The sequence below is a fragment of the Lepisma saccharinum genome, chromosome 18 (assembly GCF_977018435.1).
Source record: "Lepisma saccharinum chromosome 18, izLepSacc3.1, whole genome shotgun sequence".
Taxonomy (NCBI): Eukaryota; Metazoa; Arthropoda; class Insecta; order Zygentoma; family Lepismatidae; genus Lepisma; species Lepisma saccharinum.
In genome coordinates this window covers 22,260,473-22,283,523 of record NC_139246.1, presented here as the reverse complement: position 1 = coordinate 22,283,523, position 23,051 = coordinate 22,260,473, and the positions used below count along the sequence as shown (strand labels likewise).

At 36.5% G+C, this 23,051-nt stretch overlaps 1 protein-coding gene across 5 annotated transcripts in view; it reads left to right on the top strand.

Annotated features, from left to right (window-relative positions):
• The first annotated feature begins 779 nt into the window (after positions 1-779).
• The window catches only part of Tao (Serine/threonine-protein kinase Tao), a 69,769-nt gene continuing 47,497 nt past the window's right edge, over positions 780-23,051 (top strand). For 2 of the 5 annotated variants that reach the window (XR_014443712.1, XM_083140314.1), the window contains exons 1-5: positions 780-1,026; positions 12,807-12,977; positions 17,330-17,633; positions 20,933-21,128; positions 22,149-22,301. Coding sequence is in view for 4 of the 5 variants with exons in the window: in XM_083140314.1 (XP_082996440.1) it covers positions 12,961-12,977; positions 17,330-17,633; positions 20,933-21,128; positions 22,149-22,301 (670 nt within the window). In the remaining variant the exon portion in view is untranslated. Of the gene's footprint in view, positions 1,043-1,146; positions 1,262-12,806; positions 12,978-17,329; positions 17,634-20,932; positions 21,129-22,148; positions 22,302-23,051 lie in introns of those variants that run through there. The other 3 variants (XM_083140317.1, XM_083140315.1, XM_083140316.1) reach the window with 3 other exon arrangements.

Below are 23,051 nucleotides of genomic sequence, written 5' to 3'. Positions count from 1 at the left end.
CCCCCCTGGAAAATGATAGTCAACCAAAAAATATGTATTTAACACATATAATTTAATTTTAGCCACAATAATATGTGTTAATTATTGCATGAACACCATAAATTCAAATTTAAGCAATGTTTTTTAGGGAACAACACTATTTTGGTTGAAAATTTGGCTTCGTTTGCACCCCTGGAAAAAAATACCTTCCTTGCCCCTCCCTGGAAAAAATCCTGCAGACGTCCATGGTGGGAGGTGCGGGGGATGGTAGCCCCAGCTAGCAAAATCTATGCAAGGCAAGACCCCCCTCTACCCTCACCATACCATTACAACCCCCGACCCTTTAACTAGCCTAGGCTTGAGCGCCCCCCACCTAACAATTTCCACCTCCATTCTCTTTGGACTGTTGTCTACAGCAGGAAAAGTCTCTCGGCGCGATGACAATAAAAGCTGCACGTTTCTTTCTCCTCTCTCTTTCTTTACCTTGGAAAGTATAATTAATTCGCTAATTTAATGTAAACCGAATTTTGTCTGCGTTTTTAATTGTCTTTATGCAATTTACATTAGGAAGTGGGTCGATGTACTGTTCCAGTCCAAATACTACCATGAACTTGAATTTATGGTTTTCCTGTAGCGAAGACAGGACAAATGTGCTTATTTATATAATTTACTGTAGATAAAAATATTGAAAGCTAATTTATCAGACGGAAAAAAGAATCAAATCACGTGGTATATGTAACTAAAATAGATCGATTCCTCTGCGATAGTATCAAATATCGATAACAGCAGTAATATCGGAATTGTGAATCAGACGAGCAAGTCAACTTAGAAGGGTGCTGTCTCGATTTTAATTTTTGGCGAACATTATAAGATAACGTAGCAATTATGACAATTGTTGTGGATGCGGAAAGTGTCAAAACGTTAGTGTTTCGTTAGATAACGATTTTCATGCCAAAATAACAGCGTTAGGGAACAATCATATTTCCGAACTTATATGTGCCATTGCGCATGCTTAGGAGACGCCATTTTGGTCGAGAGTATGTAATGGTAAGTAGGAGATAAGGTAAATATTTTTTCTTGTAATACATATAAAACCATTGATCGGAAGTACGGGAAAACTTTTACTATAAGGATAGAAAAGTTAGCAGTAGCCAATGATATAATTGCGAGATTCGAGCTTATTAGTCGACATGAACGTTGGTGTACATGTTGGTAGAAATTTCATCCATACTGACAAGCAGGCTTAAATATACATATATAAGAAGGATTTTGTGTACTGTTGGTGGGTATCGCCTCAGTGAAATAACAGTGTTGATTAAATACTAGATACTTCATTCTATCTTGCGAATCATGGACAAACGAGCATACGTTATGGTAATTATGACCTCGGGATGACTACATGGTAGTGCCTCTTACATGCTGTCATGAAAAGATGTTGCTGTACTGCAAGTGTTCCCATATGAGTTTATCGTCATTTGGCGTGGTGGTTACCGTGTGCGATATTTTGTTGGGTTTGATTTGATACAGCTTTGACCTTTACAGCATCGTATATACGTGGAATATTCTCGCATGGTATTTTACATCGTCATTGAATATCCAGGCCTATATCAAAGAAGAAAGATTCTTGCTATTCCTAGCCTGATTTGAGATTGAATACATATTAGAAATGAGTATATTTTCATCTGTGAATATATAAAACACTCACTCGTTATGCAATACATGGTCAGTTTGAGAATAAATGATTCGCTATTTAGTTGTAAACCATTATTCACATTATGACCGTATGAAATAAGTTGAGCCTTTCTTTCCCAGATGTTTTGTATACACTCTGATAAATGCCAATGCAAACATCTCTTGTTAATATGTGAGTAGTGATAGAGTACGCTACTCTATTGTCTCTTGTGAGAACCACTTTTGGCATGACTATTTGCAGATTTTTCAACTTGAATATTGCCCCTCTAAACTTCTTTTCATCATCCTGTAACAGTTTGTATTTCAATAGAGCTGTAAGCACTGCCTTTTCTTCATATGTGTACATTATTTAACATGCAGACATACAAAAATGCTCGGTAAGATTTTACAGTACCGGACAATTCCCCGATTTCGTTCATATTTCGCATACTCAATAATTTAGGGCTCCTAATCACGAATCTGCAGTTAATATTTGACGGTCACGTGTGGAATTTCGAAAATAAGGGGGTCCGTGATCGCAACCGACAATGCACGATTGCTCATTATGTACCGGAAGATTTTGTGTTTCTAATACTGAAAAAAACAAAATGTAATTTTTATCCTACTTCTTATACTCACAAAATACGTAGTCCCGATGATTTATCTGAGGTTAACATGTGGGGGTGACGTGTTGACATTGTTAATTGACATGTAGAAGTTGTAAAATAAGCTTTTCAATTACCGCGATCGTTCTCCGTATACACGCATTGAATCTTCAACATAGCGTTCACTTGTTCATTAATCTGCGTTGTATGAGGAAGATGGCGACTTTGAAGGTAGGAAATGAAGTTCTTTCTTTGTAAGTTTTTTTTTTAGTAACTTTCATTTGGGTACATATTAATAATACAGGGCATCCGTTCATATTTCGCATAGTCAATAATTTAGGACACTTGATCACGATTGTGCAGTTAAAATTTGTCGCTGAAGTACTACGAAACTGACATTTTTTTACGGTGTCCCACAAACCATTCACGCATAGCCACACAAACAATTCATGGTAAGGTTAGGTCAGGTTAGGCCAACATAGTTAAAATTTGGGGTCTTAGTAATATCAGGAATGTGTGTTTCGTTTTATAAGTATTGGAAACTGAAAATCTTCCAGTAAATAATGAGCAATCGTGCATTGTCGGTTGTGATCACAGAACCCCTTTTTTTCAAAATTCTAAACGTGACCGCCAAATAACTGCAGATTCATGATTAGGAGCGCTAAATTATTGAGCATGCAAAATATGAACGAAATCGGGGAATTCACCGGTATTGTAAAATTGCTCCGAATGCTCCCCAAGATGCAGGTTTGCGAGCTCTGTGTTCATGGAACATGTTTTAATTGTGTTATTCCGATATCCTATGTATGCATTTTCCACATGACTCCATGTACACGCAACTGTGAAACAGTTTTGCAGATTGCTTAGTATGGTTTGTCTGCAGAATTTTTGATTGCTTATTATGGTTTGTCTGCAGAATGTTTTCCCATAAGATCTATTTGTTTTCCTGACCAATCAAATTTCCAGTTTTATGTACACAGTTTTTCCATGGCTCATTGTGTTCACAATGATCACATTGATGTTACAAAACAACTAGTTCAAGATCTAAAAGTTCCCCGTGCCATGAAGGCACATTTAGGATATATATTCTTGATCTTGTCTATTTTGGAGGTGATGTGATCAGAACTACGCCCCCTCCTCCTTTATCCCCTGGACAGGGTTGCTCGCAGGTAGCCATCGATTTGAGGCTGGTTGAGCCTCAGAACTGCTTTATGCGGAAACAAGGCTGGAAAAATTCCGACCTTATATCACCCACCCCAGGGTTTCCCATGTGGCTCTATTTGTTCCAGATCTTATGTGATTCCACGCAGATGCTTCTGGTCTGTTAGAACCCGTGTTTAATAAGGTGACGGGTACCCTTTGACCTGTACCCCCTTGAGAAGGGGAAATATTTTTGCATGGGTTATGAAAACTTTTTCAGTTCATTTTTGCTTGCAGAAATGTGTTATTGTAAAGTAATGCACGTCTCTTACCTTAGCATGTTATCTTACTGTCAAGCAAAACAGCCCAATGGCAAGTGAATATAACACCCAACATGACATTCCATAACATCAGCTGCAATTTTACGTTGTTAGGTTTTGGGACTGATAGCTATTTTTGACATGTTCTTTCCCTATTTGGGTGTCCGTACAGACTGTTTTTACTAATAAATAGTTGTGAATCTACTCCGATGGCAGGTGTTATTTGTGGTTTCCGCATGCTGGAACAAATTTTATATTACATAAAGCAACGAAATCTGTTAATTAAAAAAAAAAAAATCAACATTATTCTCAAGCGAGGCTTAGTGGGTCAATGGCCCCAGGTGCTAACCCTTCAGGACTATTATTGGAGGATAAGATCACTATCACCAAAAAGACAGTCACAGGATTTTGTTGTCTACTTTTTCTAGACTTTGAGCGCAAGAGAATAACACGAGTAGTGTGTCTTTGTTTTCCCCCAAAATGGGGTTAAAAATTGACAATCAACTTTTATTCCATGTACGTTCACTCGAATTGTTATTCTAAACACCTTTCTAGTTGAAAGGGAAAGGGGGTGACTGTGTGCAAATTTGCTATATCTAGCCTACACTGTATTATGTAAAAATAGAGTATTATGTGATTTTGAACCCATATATTTTCACAACATGCCTAGGATACAGGATGTTATTGACTCAATGTAATAGCAGTTAAAGCACAAAAGAATGGAGTGAGAATTCTGAAACATGATGCAAAATTAGCATGTTATCTTGAATCTATTTTAATACACAGATTTGAATGTTTGATGTAGATGGTGAAAATCACATACTGACCACAAAACAGACTTGTTTTCAAATGGGAATGTAGATGGGTTTGGTGTTTTTTCATATAACATTATTTGTTCAGCATTTCCCATCAGAGCAGAACCATCATCAGAATTCAATCTGTGCAACCCTTAGCCTTTTTATAGTGCATATGCATGAGTCTGAAATAACCAGCTTAACCTGGGATCGGTCGCGCTCGCTGTAGTCACGTTGATAGTCGCGGGTGAGCATGGCGCTCACCCTTGCTTTTCAGGCATATTTCACCTTATTTTAATTTTTTAAAATTTATTTTTTGTACTTGCAATGATCTGTTTATTGTAATCCTTCTTATTCATTACATTTTTGTTTTGACTTGGTGTTTTAAATCCACTTTATACACAGTAAGGCTAATCGGGACTGGGCCTACAGTTTAAAGTGGGATCCGATCACTATGTGCCTCCACCGGGTATCGAACCCGGGACCCCTTGATTGCAAGGCGACGATGCCACCACTGCGCCATTGGGGAGGTATTTGTTTTCAAACAGCATAGTATACATCATCGAAGCCAACAAGTCTCAGCGTTAACGAAAAGTGCATGTTCCTCTGAGGTAGTTCCATCTGATCTCCAGAAATCTGATATGATATAAAACCACTGCAACACTTTTCGAATTTTCTATGAACACGACAAGAACATATAGGTATGAAAATTCACTAGAAACAGAATATTCCTATTGACTAAATAATGCACAAATGTAAATAAAAAAATATATAACGTAATCGGTTGCGTGTGAGCTCTGCGCTCACTCTGACAACACTATTTCCACAACAATGGTCTCTCGAATAATGTCATCTCATAAAAATGTGATCAGGTCACTCGTGAAACTGTAAAAGTCAGCTCGAGAGCACCACAGGCCAATATTTTAAATACTGTTAAAATGACACTTCATTAAAATTTTAAGTGATTAAGGGTTAATGCAAATAGGCCCTGGAGGATAGAAAATCTTGAAGATGTCATTTGGTAAAACAGCATGCTCACTGCCATCCCAAAGCCCAGCCCAACATCATCATCATATCCATTGACTAAAGAAAGTGAGACATAAATGAAGTAGGTAACAACTTTCTAATGTGATGAATGAGTAATTTAAAGATGTAGAGTAAAGCGAAAGGTATCCATGTTGCAGTGAAAATTAAATGGAAAATAGGTATTTCCAACCATTTTCCCCTTTGCTAGCTCACTCGTATTACTATTTAGTGCAGATTAAGTATACTACAAATAATGCAGTGTACCATAGTAACAGGTTTTCAAAATGGAAGTACAGGAGGTTTTGGTACTAATCTGATATTCCCCGGACAGATTTCTTCATTTTTACAGAAGAAACTACTTACGGTAATAAGTTCCTGTATCATTGTTTAACATCTGGAAGGTGTTTTGTGTGATGTGGGAATGTTTCATAGCGGAAATTCAACCATTGACACACAGCCCCACGAACCATTTCCGGTAAGGTTAGGGTAGGTAGGGTCACGTATAGGTTACAATAGTTAAAAAAGGGTTTCGAAAAAATATGCGTAGCCCCACACACCATTCTCGCATAGCCCCACGAACTATTGACACATATCCCCACAAACCATTTGCAGAAACGTACGTTCTTCAGTTACAAAAACGCTTTTTTTTAAAAAAAAAAAATTGCGATTACTTTCATCAAAAAAACATGAATACACGTTAAAGAATGTTCCACGAAGCAGATAGGTAAGTACAAATGTCAAAAATTGACAATACGAAGAAGTTATAGGTGTCTGGGGAATATCAAATTTTTACCGAGGTTTTTTAATTAAACCAAGTCCTTGGTGTGTAGTTTAAAAAAGAGCTAGAGCCTGCCGATGGCTTAGTGGTAGCATCCGTCACCTTGTAATCAAGGAGACCCTGAGCTCGATATCTGTTGGAGGAACATAGTGGTTCGGATCCTACTTTACACTGTAGGTTTAGTCTCAATTAGCCTTACTGTGCATAAATTGGACTTGAATCACCAACTCAATCATTTTAAAAAGTGCCAATATGTAACCTGGATATTTTGTCATTAAAATGCATTTGACAACTAAATTGTCAGCTTTGCCACCTGCATTGACACCTTAAATATCTTTGTCTGATTTTGAACATCGATCTCAAGGCTTGTATGATGGTTTCCCACTTAATCACCAAATTTAGAACTCTCTTCTGAAAAAAAAATTCAAAACTTTTAGAATAAGAAAGTTTGACTAAAAGAAGTCATACCCATGTTATAAATGGGATCTTATACCAGTTCAACTAAAAATATATATTAGCATGTAGCAAATGAGTGGATTTTCTTACATACGGTAAAGAAATCCACCATGCCATGAAGGCACAAAGCTGGGTGTGGATGTAATGCCCCACACATTTTTAATCTCAGCTTGCTTTATATGCTGTGATCTAAATCATGGCTGCCATTATTCCTCCACATACACAGATACCCATTGATTGGAAGCTGAGTGAACCAAAGAACTGCTTTACACAGGGTCATTATTGGAAAAATCCTGCCCAAGGTCACCCACCCCAGGATTTAACTTGGGTTTTCCGTAAGGCAGTCAACCCTGGAATACTGTGGTTTCTAAATATGATACAGTAGGGTACAGATCTTGTATTGTGTCAACATATCCTAGACCACTTGGTTTGTCACTAGTGCAGTGCCAAATTTTCATGGCAGAGGGATGGGGTTGTAATCTGTGATGCCCTTCTTTGAAACTGCTGATTTAAAAACATCAGCATAAGAGATGATCTTTTAATGATTAGCCTTATAATGTGCAACATGGCTTGCAACTAGTGTGTGCATAATGTACACCATAATTTCTAACCTTAGCAAAAATCATACACTGAACAAGAACGTGTGATGTCCATTTTTTTTTTTACCATGGTTTCAGTAGTATTTAGTAGCATTCTTACATTTGTGCACAATAATCGTTGCAATGACAAACATATTACATGTGACCATTCCTTTATTGTAAGGCATAGGCAGTTTGTGCAGGAAAAGTAAACTGCATATTGGTCACTACAGATGCTCACCTTTACTCAGGGTAGGTTACTCTTGGTGTAGAAAGAATATGTATGTATGAAATTAATTTTGATAGCTTCGAAGATTTTAATTGGCCACTCTTTTTTATGAGCCCAGGTTCACCAACTGAGTGAATGTTAAACTGAAAAATTAAAAAAAAAATGAAAGCCACGAGAAATCAATGTGTTAGCCCGTGATTGTAACAGTGACGGTAGCTGTGGAGCTACAGAATTAACGTGAGAGAAATGCACTCTGTGAGTGATGCAACTGCACTCGAATTGGCTAGAGCTGGGGACTTCTTTACAGCGGGAAGTCCCCCTCTAGCCAATTCGAGCGCAGTTGCATCACTCACAGAGCGGTCATTTCTCTCGAGTTAATTCTGCTGGACTGTAGAGTTGAAACCATGTATGTTAAGCAGGAACCAACAAAACATTGAAATAAGTACCTATATAACCTTTTAGTATACGAAAGTTTAATCAAGAAAAAAAAGCTTTGAAAGGTACTACAGGAAAGTTATTGTAAATTCATTATGCATTTCCATTTCCATACTGTTTTGTGTGATGCCACAGGAATTTTGACCCCCCAAAAATTGACAAGATGCCCAATTATTACGCTATGAAAGTCAAATGAGTTCAGTTTTTGTTACCTTAGTGCAAGCACTCATTTATTTATTATAACTACTTTAACATTTAGCAAATTTGATGCCTTCCAGTTCTGTCTTTTTTGTTCATTAGTATACATATAAAGGTATGACATACTTGAATTCCAAAACAATATATCCATTGTTACTATTGAAATTCTGGAATTTTTTCCATAAGCTTGCAACACTGCCACTCTTAATACAGTAGATTGATTGATTTAGTTTATTTTACTTCGCGTTTTGTGCCTCGTGGCTAATTTGCGAAGATGAGGATGAGTGATGAAAGGATGAAATTGATGAATGGACATTCACAAACAACCAAGCCCGACCAGGATTCGAACCCGGGACCCTTGGCGTCGCAGCGCGATGTGCTAACCGCTCGGCCACAGGGTCGGGCTTAATACAGTAGAGTCTCGCTTATCTGACATAAACGGGCCTGCAGAACGTCAGATAAGCGAAAATGTCGGATAATAGGGAGGTGTTAAGAAAAAGCCTATTAAACGTCAAACTAATGTTATAATTTTACACATCACGAACCTAATACAGTAATCATGTTTTACAACAATACAGAAAAAAATAACTGGAAAAATGAACTTAGTTACAGAACACAACAATGTTTGTCAAATTAACACACATCTAATAGATGATAAACCGTTCCGCATACAATGATAAACTGCACTGCACTGAGTAGCGAATGACAGACACATGAGTCATAGTATAGGCGGGTGTGCCACAGGAGTCGGGAGAAACTAAAAATATAGTATGCTCACGGTCCCAACTTGTACATATTTTTTTGCTCAAGAAGTATCTGCCTGTTTTCAACAAAACTGCATTCTTGTACACTTGCATTAGTAAATTTATGGTCATTATTGATGATTTCAGTGAAGAATATTGAAAAATATATTTTGTGTATATGTTCAAATATTGAGAAAATAAGTTTTAAGGAACTTAAGTTGTGTTTATTGTTACTTGGAGGATGTGCAAGGTTAGTGTATCATACAAATCTTAAATATTAGATCTTTGCCTTTACATGTTAATATGTTATTTGTGTGCTTTTGACATAAGGACTGTACCATTGATATGCACTAATAACCTAATTAATTAATGTTGCAACAACCCTGTAATCTAGTGAAATTTATTGACGTGTTAAGTGGCAGAAAATAAACATGGTATCCATTTATGTGTGCATTCTCCTAGTATATATGAATGATAATGCCTGATAGGCAATTGTTTACTCTAAGATAGGAGCTTTTTGTGACTCATAGTTTCTGAATTCCATTGGTGATAATATTTGATATGTATGATAAGATTGTGAGAAGCAAGGCATTCAGCTATTGTTTCAAACATGAAATTTTACATCCCTTTGTTCTACTAGTGTCTCATTATTTAACTGCATGTTATTCCCTTGTGGCAGTAGGCTTCACTAGATTGTAAGGGGCAAAAAGTGTACTTTATAGTTGGCAGTGTGTGGTGTGACGTTAAGAAAGTTGGTTGTGAATTTCTGTCAAGGCATGGATGTGTTTTCTTTACAACACCCATTTTATCATGAGGATGAGCATTGTGATGTTATTGCCATCCTCCCCAGTGGCATTGTGGTAATGCTGTGTAATTAAGTTGTCCTGGGTTCAATCTAGTGTGGAGGCACATTGCACAATGATTGGAATCCCACTTTAAACTGTAGACCCAGTTCTGATTAGCCTGTCTGAGCCTAATGTGGACTTAAAGCAAACCTTTTTAAAAAGAAGCTGAACTAATGACTTAAAAACATACAAAGAAGTAATGGCATAGTGAAAATATTGTTTGAAGTGTTTAGTTTGGACTAACTCGATGTGTTTGGTCATCACTTTTAGTGACTCTGTAGACATGATGGAAATTTTACAAATCTTTGATTGTTTTTAATGGAGAAACGTGCTATATTTGGTGTTATGAGATGATTGTGCAGAACATTAATATGCTTACTTACCCTCCTTTGCAGGGTGGCTAGTCACTGGGAATTACTTGAATTTCGGGAATTATGAGTGAATTATTCGCTCCGGGAATTGTGCATGAATTTTTCTTTCTAGACTTGAAAGATTACTTTTTAAATCCAAATCCCATTGAATTTACACATATTTATAAATTCACAGTTTAGCTTTTATTTTTATCGAGATAGGAAAAGAAAGCTGCGTGGAAAATAAAACATAATTCTCTCAATTTGTTTGCTTTGTTAGTGTCCTTTGCAGAACAATCTCACAGACGGAAGATTATTGTAAGATATCTTGAAGTTGGTTAGGTAAACTTGAGTTTGAAATTCTTATACAATTAACAATTTTTCATAGATTAGTATATACACCGTAACATTTATGACACGTTTGTAGATGTATTTTGAGTCTTAAGTATGGGAAATGGCAAATGTAAACACCACACCTTAAATTAAATATTTTAAATATATATACAGTTTAAATTGAATTAGAAATTTTTGATACATTGGAATCACACACACCTTTTATATTGTTAATATATTTGTGTATATGTCTGTGTGTGGTAAGAGGTATATGCATGTTTGAAACTCACAAAACATCTGCTTGTACCCTTGAATTATTGGAAAGTTTGTCTTGAAAACTGGGAATTATACTTGAATTTTATCAATGTCCTAGAGTGGCCACCATGCTTTGGCTAATTAATGTGAGCTGTATTTTGGTTATTTATTATAGCTTTTATACCATGCTAACATAATAGAATTGATCAGTATTATTAATGCGTTATTTTAAATGGCAGAGTTGATGACGCCACAGTTCTTGCAGCATCAATCCATGTCTATTCTTACACTGCAAAACACTGAAGTGTTGACATATCAGCATGTTGTAAAGCATTCTGTTAACCAAAATATTTCACCCTTCAAGAGAGTGGCAGTGTGAAAATAAACATTTTTCATAAATATTGATTGTATTCATGTTCTTACTTGGCTTGCAGTCCTTAAAAAAAGCATCAAAAATAAATATTTTTGTTTTCGCATACACCAATATTTACTTTTTTTTTGTGACAGCCATCTCAGTGGCCAACACAACAATGGTTGACTTTAAGTCTCTCCACCAAAGATTCCAGGTTCGAGTCCCAGCTGGGGCATTGGTGTTCTTAATGAGTGTCCCTCAATTTCATCTATTCGTCACCCATCCTCATCGTTGCTATCAGCCAAAAGTGGCAGAAAGGCATCAATAAGCTCATTTAAACAACTCAATGTTATGCATTTGTATAAATTTCGGGTTGAGGAAATTGCTGTTGCGGTAATATATTCCATGCTGGTCCACTGTGGACAAATGATGGGTTTTATGTCTTTAATGAAGACCATTATTATTACTTATTACATTCCATTTTCTTGTCTTCTTGTCTGCCATTTTGAATTGAACTTTGTGATGTTCCTTTTGGTTGGGAGCCACAGGATCATGACGCCATGGTAGTTGCCCAATCTCCATGTGCGGTAGATTTATGGGACTCTCCTTTAAGTTACTGCTACACTGAGCCCTCTCAGGACGTGTACTTAGGAAAAATAACACTAACTTCTTACCATTGTACAAGGTTTATTAAAACCTTATCAGTTTACTCAATAACTGTAATATAATACCACTATACTCGCACAATAAAATAAGCTGCTTCTTTTCTTTAAAAATAGTGTCTTTCACAGATTTCATATCATCTTTCTCTCAACTCAAAACAACATTTCGTCTTTGGATATTATCCTTGTCTTGCACTCAAGGGGCAAGGACTCCTATTCTTGATATGAGCATATTTCAGTGGTTCAAATTATACTGCAGGCCCATTCCCAAGTGCCCTTTCAGGCTTCCGTGATGGAATAGTGGCAGCACTGCAGTTTGTATCTCACTTGAAACAATAGGTTCAGTGAAATGTCAGTTTTCATGTTTTTCATGCCACTGAGGTGAAAAAGCTTAAGCCATGGGAAATTGTCAAATCCTTGAAAATTTTATAACATTTTCCTCCATTAAACTACAGGGATAGAATCTATAATGCAGGAAATTGTAAAATCTGAGAAATTTAATATTTCAAAACAGTAATTTTGCCTGTAGTATTATATGGGTGTGAAACTTGGTCCCTTACATTGAAAGAGGAACATAAATTGAGAGTATTTGAAAATAAGATCCTTAGGAAAGTATTTGGACCTAAAAGGGATGAGGAGACAGGTGAATGGAGAAGGTTACATAATTTGTATTCATGTCCAGATATTACTAGAATAATTAAATCTAGAAGACTTAGGTGGGCAGGCCATGTGGCACGAATGGGAGAAGGAAGAAGAGTTTACAGGATTCTTGTTCGGAAACCTGATGGTAAGAGACCTGTAGGAAGACCAAGGCGAAGATGGAGGGACAACGTTGAGATGGACCTAAAGGAATGGAAAAGAGTATATAGATGTTGTTCAAGTTAGAGACAGATGGAAGGCCTGTATTGCCGTATTGCTGCAGCCATGAACCTTCGGGTTTAAGAAGGCTAGAAATTTAATATTGTGTAAAGTTAATGAAGAATGTAGTGTTGATTATTCAACGTTAACCCCTTTATTTTATATTTTTCTGCAACACTGTACTTTTCTTTCTTTGCAGGCGATGTTAGAGCAATTTAAAATGGCTGCAAACAGGCCGGTGTGACAAAAGCACAGTGAATGCCACATGCTACAGTTGGCTGCAGCGCCCCTAGTGCCCCCAGCACTTTACTTTGTAGGGTCAGCTTGGGTGCCATCTCGAGAAGGCAATTACTATGCCAGCTGTACCTAGGTAAGTGTTTTCAAAATGTGCTTAATTTGGTATTGTGTAGAATTGAAATAACGTGCATTTTGTATGTGAAGTTTCTTGCATTGTGTGTTTGTGTAAGAGAATTGCTATCAAGACCAGAACAGTGGTCCCAAAATGACACCTTTATTGTGTCAATATTTTTTGAAGTAACTTTAGTGCATGGGGTAAAAATATGATTATTGTTAGTGTTCCTTTGTGGATTTATGTATTTTTTTATAAAAAAGGATTTGAAACCTTTTGTGTGATTAGCTATTAGTTTCATAATTTTCCTTTTGAAAAATTGTGCAAGTTGTCAGGCTGAAGGCAAAAATTAACTGAATTATCTGTAAGTGATTTTATGTTATGAAAAATATTTTAATGAACCACAGTTAGATCTTTGGGAATGTTTGCAGCGAGCCGCTGAAATTGATGATTACAGTTTTAAAAGAGCCAGCTCTCTTTTTTGCCCAATGTGCCTAACCCAGGGCTCGAAAAATCCCGGTCGCCATGGCTAAAAATTTCAGCCTGGTGACTGTGATCTTTTGCTGTAATATTGCTTTTTTTTTTAGTTTGCATGTGCGAAATTTTGAAGATTCTAAGTTCAAATTGCAGTACAGCGTAAGTTAGCAAATTATTTTTTTATAATGTTGTGAACATTCCATAGAATCAGTAACTATTCCTTACTCTTTGTCCCCCAACCCCCAATTTTTTGCTTTCTTACATGATGTTTTGGATACGGTGATGCTCAACTTCTTATAGTGTGTACAATTGCTAGTAGGTGGTTTCCTGGCGCCTAGCTCTGAAGAAGATTTTTCAAGCACTGTCCTAACCCATTTCAGTTGAGAGTTTAGAGGGTCATAATGCCATATTTTGAATTTTGCAACTGACTAAATAATTTTAAACGGTGTAGCAGCCAAGAAACCAGTATTGGCCATTGCTTTTAGTTACTCATTTGTTTTGGCCATATATGTGTACCTACCCCACAGCATAGTGGTAGGTAGCACTGTGAAGAATGAAGAATGTTTGTTCTTTGAATATGAATATGATTTTAAAAAATCATTCCACGTAGAAGAAAAGAAAGATGAGATGTGTATGAATTCAACACCAAATGAACTAATTTGCTCATTCTTCCACTCAAAAAATCATCAAAATTTCATTTTGGTCAATTATGCTAATTTCTTAATATCTATGTACGTGTTGAGTACAGATTAAAGTAATACTGACTAACGTGATTGTGTTATTGACTAAACATGATTTCTAAGTAATTCTTGTTTACCTATTTCTCTAATGATGTAGATTGTAGGGTTGCATTCTAGGGCAAATGGTATAACTACCACCTTCCCGCCATTCTGTCATGTGGATGATCTTGCCACTACTCATGTTGTCTCCTCACCACAGAAGCATTTTTCACATAGCAAGAATGCTTTGCACAGTTATTGTTCTTGTTTTTGAGCATTCACCATCATGTCCTTTGCAACTAAAGTAAAGCTCTTCCACACTGAAGACCTCCTAGAGGCACTACAAGCACTAACATAAGGGAAGAAAGGCAGTGATCGAATTGAGCCGGTATGGCATACCGGTAGTAAATTAAGATGCTGAAAAGCATACCGGCAGTAATTTTTTTAAAATAGGCAATTATTGAAGTTGATCGCACAAGTAGCTATGCAGTGGCCAACATTGTATTCACTCATTTCTCTCTCTTGCACGTTTGAGTTGTACCGTACAGCACTCTGCACTCTTCTTCCACCCTGCCATCTACTGCCGAGCGCTCATTGTTGATCATACTGCATGAGCAACTCAACAATAGCACCGAGAATGTGCTAAAAAGTTCTACATTGAACCACATAGAGGAATCAACTAACATACTCAGTCAAAAAGACTTAGAATCAACCAGTAACGTGTATAGAAATGTATATAATATTGGTAAGAAAGAACGACCTTTTACACATTTACCACATAACGTGAAATAAATTAAACAATGTATTAGTTGGCAGGATCACAGTGATCATGCATGCTAATTTTTGTGGTCTTAGGAACTTCTGCAGTAGTGAGTGGTTTAATGTCTAATACATTAGTAGTTATTACAATTCATGCGTGACACAAATAAAAAGGAAGCGCAGTTATGGTGATAAAAGAGAGAGCATGAGAAGTGATGTATTATTTAAGAAATCACGAAAAAAGGATTGTATCAAAAGACAGGTGCATACGAGCATACCGGCAGTAATTTATTTCCAATTCAGCCACTGGAGAAAGGCATAATATGCAAAGGCCATTGACCCTTTCAACATGGAGCAAGCTTTGGTAATGGCAATGGCTGGTTCTCCAATAGTTGTCTTTAGCTGACAGAGCTCTCTACCGTAGTCTGCTTTTTTGGCATGAAGCTGATGCCGTTACGCCTTTGGCCTGTAATGTTGAAGATGGGGTAGAGTTAATATTAGTAACAATGAAATTACACATCGACACACCCAGCGGCAAAATTCCATGTGCTTGTAATCTGTTACGTTGTACTTCGATGCACTGTCTAGGGAAATGTCCTTGTTTCTCAGTTCTTCCTTTTCGATTTTGTGTGAGAATCCAGGGATGCCAAGTGTTGCAGTATGTCTGTAAATATTATGACAATTTTAACACTCATTTCGTAAATAACAAAATTATCGTGTTTCTTTTATTTTCATCTCTTATTTTCCCCATTTCTGACCTTGTTGCATACTGGCTCTGTGGCCGAGCACGTTTGGTTGGTTGACATTCACCAGCAAGGTGTCAGGTTTTGTGTCCTGTCCTGTTCATGGGTGTTCTTTGTGAGGGTCCCTTCACCAGTGTCGTCTAATTTATCACTAATCCTCTCACCTAATCTAAGTGTTCATCTTCATTGTCAAGGTGATCCAAAAGTGGCGAGAAAACAAAATAACAATAATACAAATGCAGGTACTGTTGCATAAACTTGTGCAGTTTAACTTGCAAAATTTTGTTAGTGGCTTGCTACAACCACTGAACAACCTGGAAGTTTTGAAATAGCATGGAAAAGTCAGGGAATTTGCTTGCCAAATGAGTGGGATCCGTGACTGTGTTTTTGTTGCACAGAATGAAAGTCCACTGTACCTTTAGTGGCTACTATTTTCTTCAGATTGTCACAATTCACATGCATGTTTTTCAGTCGTAAAGAGAATGAAATACATCTCTTAGTCATAATCCAGAGAATACAAATCCGTATTGCGATTTTATGGCCTTTGGCAGAAATGAATAAGAAATACGTTGGAAGCCAACTTTAGCCATTGAATATGCAGTGTTTTTTTTACGAGTGGGGTAAGATAATACTCTAATGGCACCCGCAAATAGTGACACATTAGTTTCTGTGTAATGTTGCTGATATTCTTACCAATTCAGTATTTCTGTAAATAGCTTCTATTTTGTTTTCATGAATACAAAGTAGTGTTGAACAGATTAATCTACTCGATTGATTGATTTTGTTTATTTTACTTTGCTTTTCTGCCACTTCTGGCTTATCACGAAGGAGGTTAAATGATATGATATAAGTTTTTCACAGTCTAGCCATTATTTTTATCAGGGAAGGAAAAGAAAATAAAGTTGTGTAGAAAATAGAATTTTCTCACCCCTTTACTTTGTTAGTGTTCTTTGCAGAACAATCTATCTAACCGACTGAAAATTATTGAAAACTAAGATAACTTGAAGTTGATTAGGTAAATTTGAGTTTGAAATTCTTATATAATTAACATTTTTTGTAAATTAGTATATAGCTTAACATTTGTGACTTGTGCTGGTAGATGTATTTCTAATCTGAGTATGTGAAATGTAAACTCTGCACTTAAATTATATATTATATTATATGTTTGTGCCCTTGCTTTTTTGGAATTATGCTTGAAATATATCATGGTCCTAGAGTGGCCACTCTTTATAACAAATTCATCGTAAATATCCAGTAATCTAGTGCAAAATCCTGCCAATTTATTTTTCATGCAAAATTAGAGTAATGCACACACTCACTCTCTCTCTCTCTCTCTCTCTCTCTCTCTCTCTCTCTCTCTCTCTCTCTCTCTCTCTCTCCCCTCTCTCCCCTCTCTCCCCTCTCTCTCCTCTCTCTCCTCTCTCTCTCCTCTCTCTCCTCTCTCTCCTCTCTTTCTCTCTTCTCTCTACTATATATATATATATATATATATATATATATATATATATCTTTCTCTGTGTTTTTTGGGGGGTTAATTTTTTTGTATGCCTCATTACAAGATTGTATGGAACATTGACCAAATTGCCATCTCTGCATAATCAATAAAGTTTTATTCCTTATTTAGCTACAAAAATTATCATGTCTAAAACTAACAATGGACTGTAATTCTGAAAAGGTTGGTACTTGGCAGGCCTGGAAGTCTAAAGGATCCAGAGATAGCTGAACTGTTTGACAAAGATGACCCAGACAAAATCTTCGAGGACCTCCGTGAAATCGGCCATGGAAGTTTTGGGGCTGTGTACTATGCCCGCCATATTGTCAGCAAGGAGATCGTGGCCATCAAGAAGATGTCGTATATGGGGAAGCAGAGTGTGGAGAAGTGGCAAGATATCTTGAAGGAGATTCGGTTTTTACGCCAATTGAACCACCCAAATACAATAGAGTACAAGGGGTGCTATCTCAGGGATAATACAGCATGGGTGAGTTTTTGTCAGTTCATTTTCTTTATCTTTAGTGTGCTTGTAAGTGGTCCAAGATAGGCAATTGTTACAAATTGAACAACCCTCATTGTTTTTTTAATGTACCTAATCTTTTGGTAAATTCAAGGGCTGAGCCGATACTGGTGTAGATATAGTCTTTATTCTGAAAATCAGTTTTCATTTATTTTCCACTAGTATTGTGGGAATAAGGTGATTTTGTTATTAAATGGCAGGTGTTTTCATATTTCTATGTAATGTATGAATATTTTAAAGCAACAGGTAAATTGATCCATATAATTACATGTAATTTACAGGGGGGGGGGGGGGTACATATCACCTCCAAAATGACTGAGATCAAAGAATTTGTGCGACACTACCATCACATCCCCTTATATGTGCCTCATGGCATGGTGTAAAGTGGACGGGAACTTTAAAATAAAAATAGTAAAATATCAATTCATGTTGTGAACAATTTTTAATTGTTACAACTTTCAAGCAATGGTAATGAGTATTGGCATTGTTGTTGGTATTAGTTCAAAGTGGTTTCGGCTCATTCCTATTATATATTGAAGTTCTTGCTTGTAGTAACATCAAAAAGGTGTGGTACATTGAAACACCAATTGTGCTATATAAAAAAACCCTCAGAGTTGGGGTAACAAAACACCCCTTTAGGTGTTAATGCAGTTAACAACATCAAGTACAGAAAACACTTGATAAGCTGTTCAGTCATTTAACATGGTTGCCAACTCAGTAGGTTATTTTTTGTGTATATTTGTTGTTATGTACGTGCAAATTACACTAAATGAATGGAGCAGTATCTGCATTATTTTGTTGATTTTATTATTAATGATGGTTTACTTGTGCACCTAATTCCTTTATTTGCATGATACAACTTTAATATTTATTTCCCAGCATTTGTTACGATACTACAGTAAAAACATTTTTTATGAGTTATGAATTAGTTTTCCTTCCATTAATATTGTCTTCTGCTATTCTCAGATTTTAAGCATTTACTGTTTTACATACATTTATGTGACCCAGTTTTGATTTCTTTGTGAGCAATTTGAAATTGCTGTAAAGTACAAGTACATACATGCTAGGTTTTTTATAGTTTTCTAAATCATCTACCTAAGGCTCGGTTCGACCTGTGAATATCTGAAAAATTACATCTGCCTTGAATTTGTTGTGGAGCATTCACATGAATCTTCATGTGTCTAGATGTTTACAGTATTTTCGTATGCTTAAGTAGCCACTCTGCAAATTTCCTTCTTGCTGTAGCTATTGTAGTATCTTTGACAAAATTTATCTTTCTTTGATCTGCCAAGAAAAACCGGTGCACAGACTGGGAAGTGCAATAACAAAGTCATGTTAATTTTAGAATTTGCCGTAACAGTGGTATTACTGCCTTGTAGAAGATTTTTGTGATAGATATGTTTCCTCTTCAAAGAATTGATTGTAATATAATTAAGCCTTGTTTCCATATTAAAAACACTAAGTTGCTGACCAATGCAACAGGTAACATTTCAACCCTGTACAGGTTGAACTTAGTGTTTTTAAAGAATAGATACATAGTAACACTGGTTATATAATAATTAGGGAGTGGATTTATAGGCACTAATACTTGTAAAATAGGCATCAAAAATGATGAAAAGAGGCACTGAGAAATATTCAAGTTACCTAAATACAGGGTGGCCCAAAAGTCAGTTTCCCCTAGGAAAGAACAAAATTTTGATACTTGTAGTAAGGAAGTGTGTTTTTATTGCTGGAGAAAGGTAAGAGAACACAATCTACCGTACATGCTCAACATGTTTCCCATCATTTGCAATATATTCTAAGCAACGATGATACACAGATTCACATATCTTTGATAACAAACCCTTATTTGCGTTAAGTTCATTAAAAAGTATTTTCAGTTGCTTGTTGCAAATCATTCACAGTTCGTGGTTTTGCAGCATAGACTGCATCCTTAATTATACCCCATAAGGCAAAACAACTACTATGTTCTCTTCTGTCGGTGAACAACGTGGTCTTCCCGATTTAATTCCTTTCAGGGGAAATTGACTTTTGGGCCACCCTGTAGTTAGTGAATTCGAACATGTTACAGTGGAACCTCGATTTTATGTTTTTTTGGGGACCAAGCTGAAAAAAACTTAAAATGCAGGAAAATTTAAAATTGAGGAAAATTTTTAGCATTATGCAATGTTGGGACCATGAAGATTGAATGTGCGTTAAAATGTAAAATCTGGAAACATAAAGTCGGGGTTACATTGTATTATTTTCTTGGTCAGTTGTGCACTTATTGACTTAAATTTTGTGCGACTTCATTTCTTTTGGTCAATTACAATGATTTTGATGAATACTGGTTAGATGAAATTAATGAGGAAAAAGGCAAATAGGTAGGGACGTGAAGTTTATTTTTCCCTGAATTTCGATACTATTTTTTACTGCAATTCGGTGTTATTTTTCGTGGTTTAGGGCAAAATTAGGTGTTAATTTAAAATCTCTGTTATTTTTACATGCATTTTTACTGTTCCTTCTATGCTTAAGATTTTTACATTGTTTTAGTTCTGGAAAATTGAGACAAATTTTAGTTTTAATGACATAGAAAAATATGGCTTACCTTTGTGAGAAATGACAAAATTTCTTCCATTTGAAAAACTATTTCATCTCATCAGCCACTAAATATGAAATGTTTGTTGAATGATGACACCCAAATCTTTGAACACAATTATACACATCACATTTCCCTAACAATGCCAAAAAAATCCCTCTGCGAAATTTTTGTGTACACAAAACATAACAGGTGCTTTCCCCTGAAAATTTTCCCATTGCTACGAAATTTCCCTTCTGGGAAGATCCCCCTGAGCAAATTCTATTTCAGGACAACGTTGAACACTGTCAGTCATGTCTGCATCAAACTGCAATAAATGAAGCATAATAATCTCTTTTGAATCGAACTTTCACCAGCTACACTACAAATGACAGAATAGCACTTCAGGTAGTTCTTTTTGAGCAGAAGTGTTATCCCCAGTTTATATTTCACATTTTGCGGCATTTTTCACGTTGGTGTAAAATTTGGTGTTATTCTGAAAAATGGCATAATTCGTGTTATGTCGCAATTCCGATACACGGGAAACTTGCCTCCTTTACCTACCCAAATACATTTTAAACACTTTATTTTGGTTTCCTCAACTTTTCGGTGCTATCGTTAAAACTAAAACTTCACGTCCCTGCAAATAGGTAAATGTCCACACACTGCAAAACCAGGAATTAATTGCTCTTATTTGTTGTCTGTTCAGCTGGTTATGGAGTATTGTCTTGGGTCAGCCTCTGACATCATAGAAGTACATAAGCGCCCCTTGAAAGAAGAGGAAATAGCTGCAATATGCGAAGGAGTACTCCGTGGTCTACATTACCTGCACTCCCTAGGACGAATACACCGTGATGTGAAAGCTGGCAATATTTTGTTGACAGAGAATGGAACTGTGAAATTAGGTAGGTGGATTTTTCGTGATTGATTCTTCACAACCGCATGTGCACCCATTTCAAACATTCCACCATATATGTGGAATGTGTGGATATCCTCGATACCTCACTGTGTGCCTTCATTGTGTGTTGCAAACTCCAGGGGACAACTTTACTTCTTACATGACCCAAAGGAGTTATATTAACTGAAATGAATCTTATGAGTCAGTAATTTAGTTTCTAAATGTATTCATTCTGTTCTTTTCTTTGATGTTTCTAAAGAATAGCCTTTCACCTTTTTATCTTGAAATTGAGGGAAAGTGCTAATAATAAAATACAGGGTGTTCATAAAGTCCCGGTAACATTACAAAAAAATATAGCTCGGAAACTACATGCAATAGAACAATGCTGAACTACAACTCTCCATGTTTATATGCCATACACCTCAATGTGCACCCCTCTAGTTGCTCTCAGAACATCAAAGCGGTAATCCACTTCTGCCCATACATGGCCCAGCATATCACCAGTAACAGTTAGGATACGATACTCTCAGTTTTTTCTTTGAAGAGTAGCAACATCTGGAACAGGAGTGTGGTAAACACAATCTTTGACATACCCCCAGAAGAATAAATCCAAGGGTGTGATATCAGGAGAGCGGTGGCCAGGGTAATGTAATTGTACCGGAACTTTATGAACACCCTGTATAATAGTTGGTGGTAATGAAATTTTATGCATACTTGCAAACTATAATTCACTCTCCAAAAGCTGATGTACACAAATCCTGAATTTTATGATCAAATATAATGCCTCTAAGGTATATTAAAGGAATAGTTGAAATTTGGAAAAAATAAAGTACTGTATCCCTTTGTATTCCACATAACAATTTTTTTCCTTTTCTGAAAGATGGAAGCTTGCAAAATGTCATTGAAATTGTAAATTAGCACAAAACATTTTTTTTACTGACACACATGTATAGCATCTTTAATAAATCGTTATTTCTGTGCCCTCCTTACTTTTATATTCATTGTACTATGTTTTTTTTTTTTTCAGCGGACTTTGGGTCAGCCAGTATAAAATGTCCAGCGAATAGTTTTGTTGGAACACCATATTGGATGGCACCGGAAGTGATTCTTGCTATGGATGAGGGCCAATATGACGGGAAGGTTGATGTGTGGTCTTTGGGTATAACATGTATTGAATTGGGTAAGTTTTGTTTTAAAATTATTTTTAGATGTTAAATGTGTAATAGTATGAAAATCAAGCCATCAGACATCTTGCTTGAATTTACTATCTTCACTGAATATTGCTGGCGAAATAGGAATGTTGAATACACCAGTGTGGAGTGATTACAATGTAATATTTGTTTGATTTCAGAGTAATTTTTAACTGTTGAAATACAGTATTTTCCAAAAGTTGTTTAATCTTAAGTTCACTGTTAGTAATATTTCGCCATGTTAGTTTATTTTTTCACTATGAAACCTTGGTATTTGACAAATTTTGTGCATGGGTGAGCTTTCTTATAGCCTGATGGTTAGAGCTCTTGCCTTTGGTGAAAATGGTACGTCATTTGACCCCATGTGGGAGTCCTGAGCATTTTGCTGTTACCCATCATCATGGGAACAAATGTAATATAGCTTGAAAACAAGAACTACTGGGCCATGGTCTACAACAGGCTTGAGCTCCTTGCCTGCACACTGCACCTGAAGGCCAGTAAGCAGGAGTGTAGAAACTGCTTTGGGAAGATATCCTGCCATGATAATGTCACACTGCACTGTTACAACAGATGATGCACGAATGTGACCAACAAAGACTGCTTTGCTCACTACATCCCATATGCTCGCTCAAACTCATGCTAGTCTCCCACCCTCAAGCCTGCTATGCTTGAGCATGCCGCACTTGCATGCGATGATTGGCAAACGTCCCACAGCCAAATAAGCAGCACTGTCAACCTGA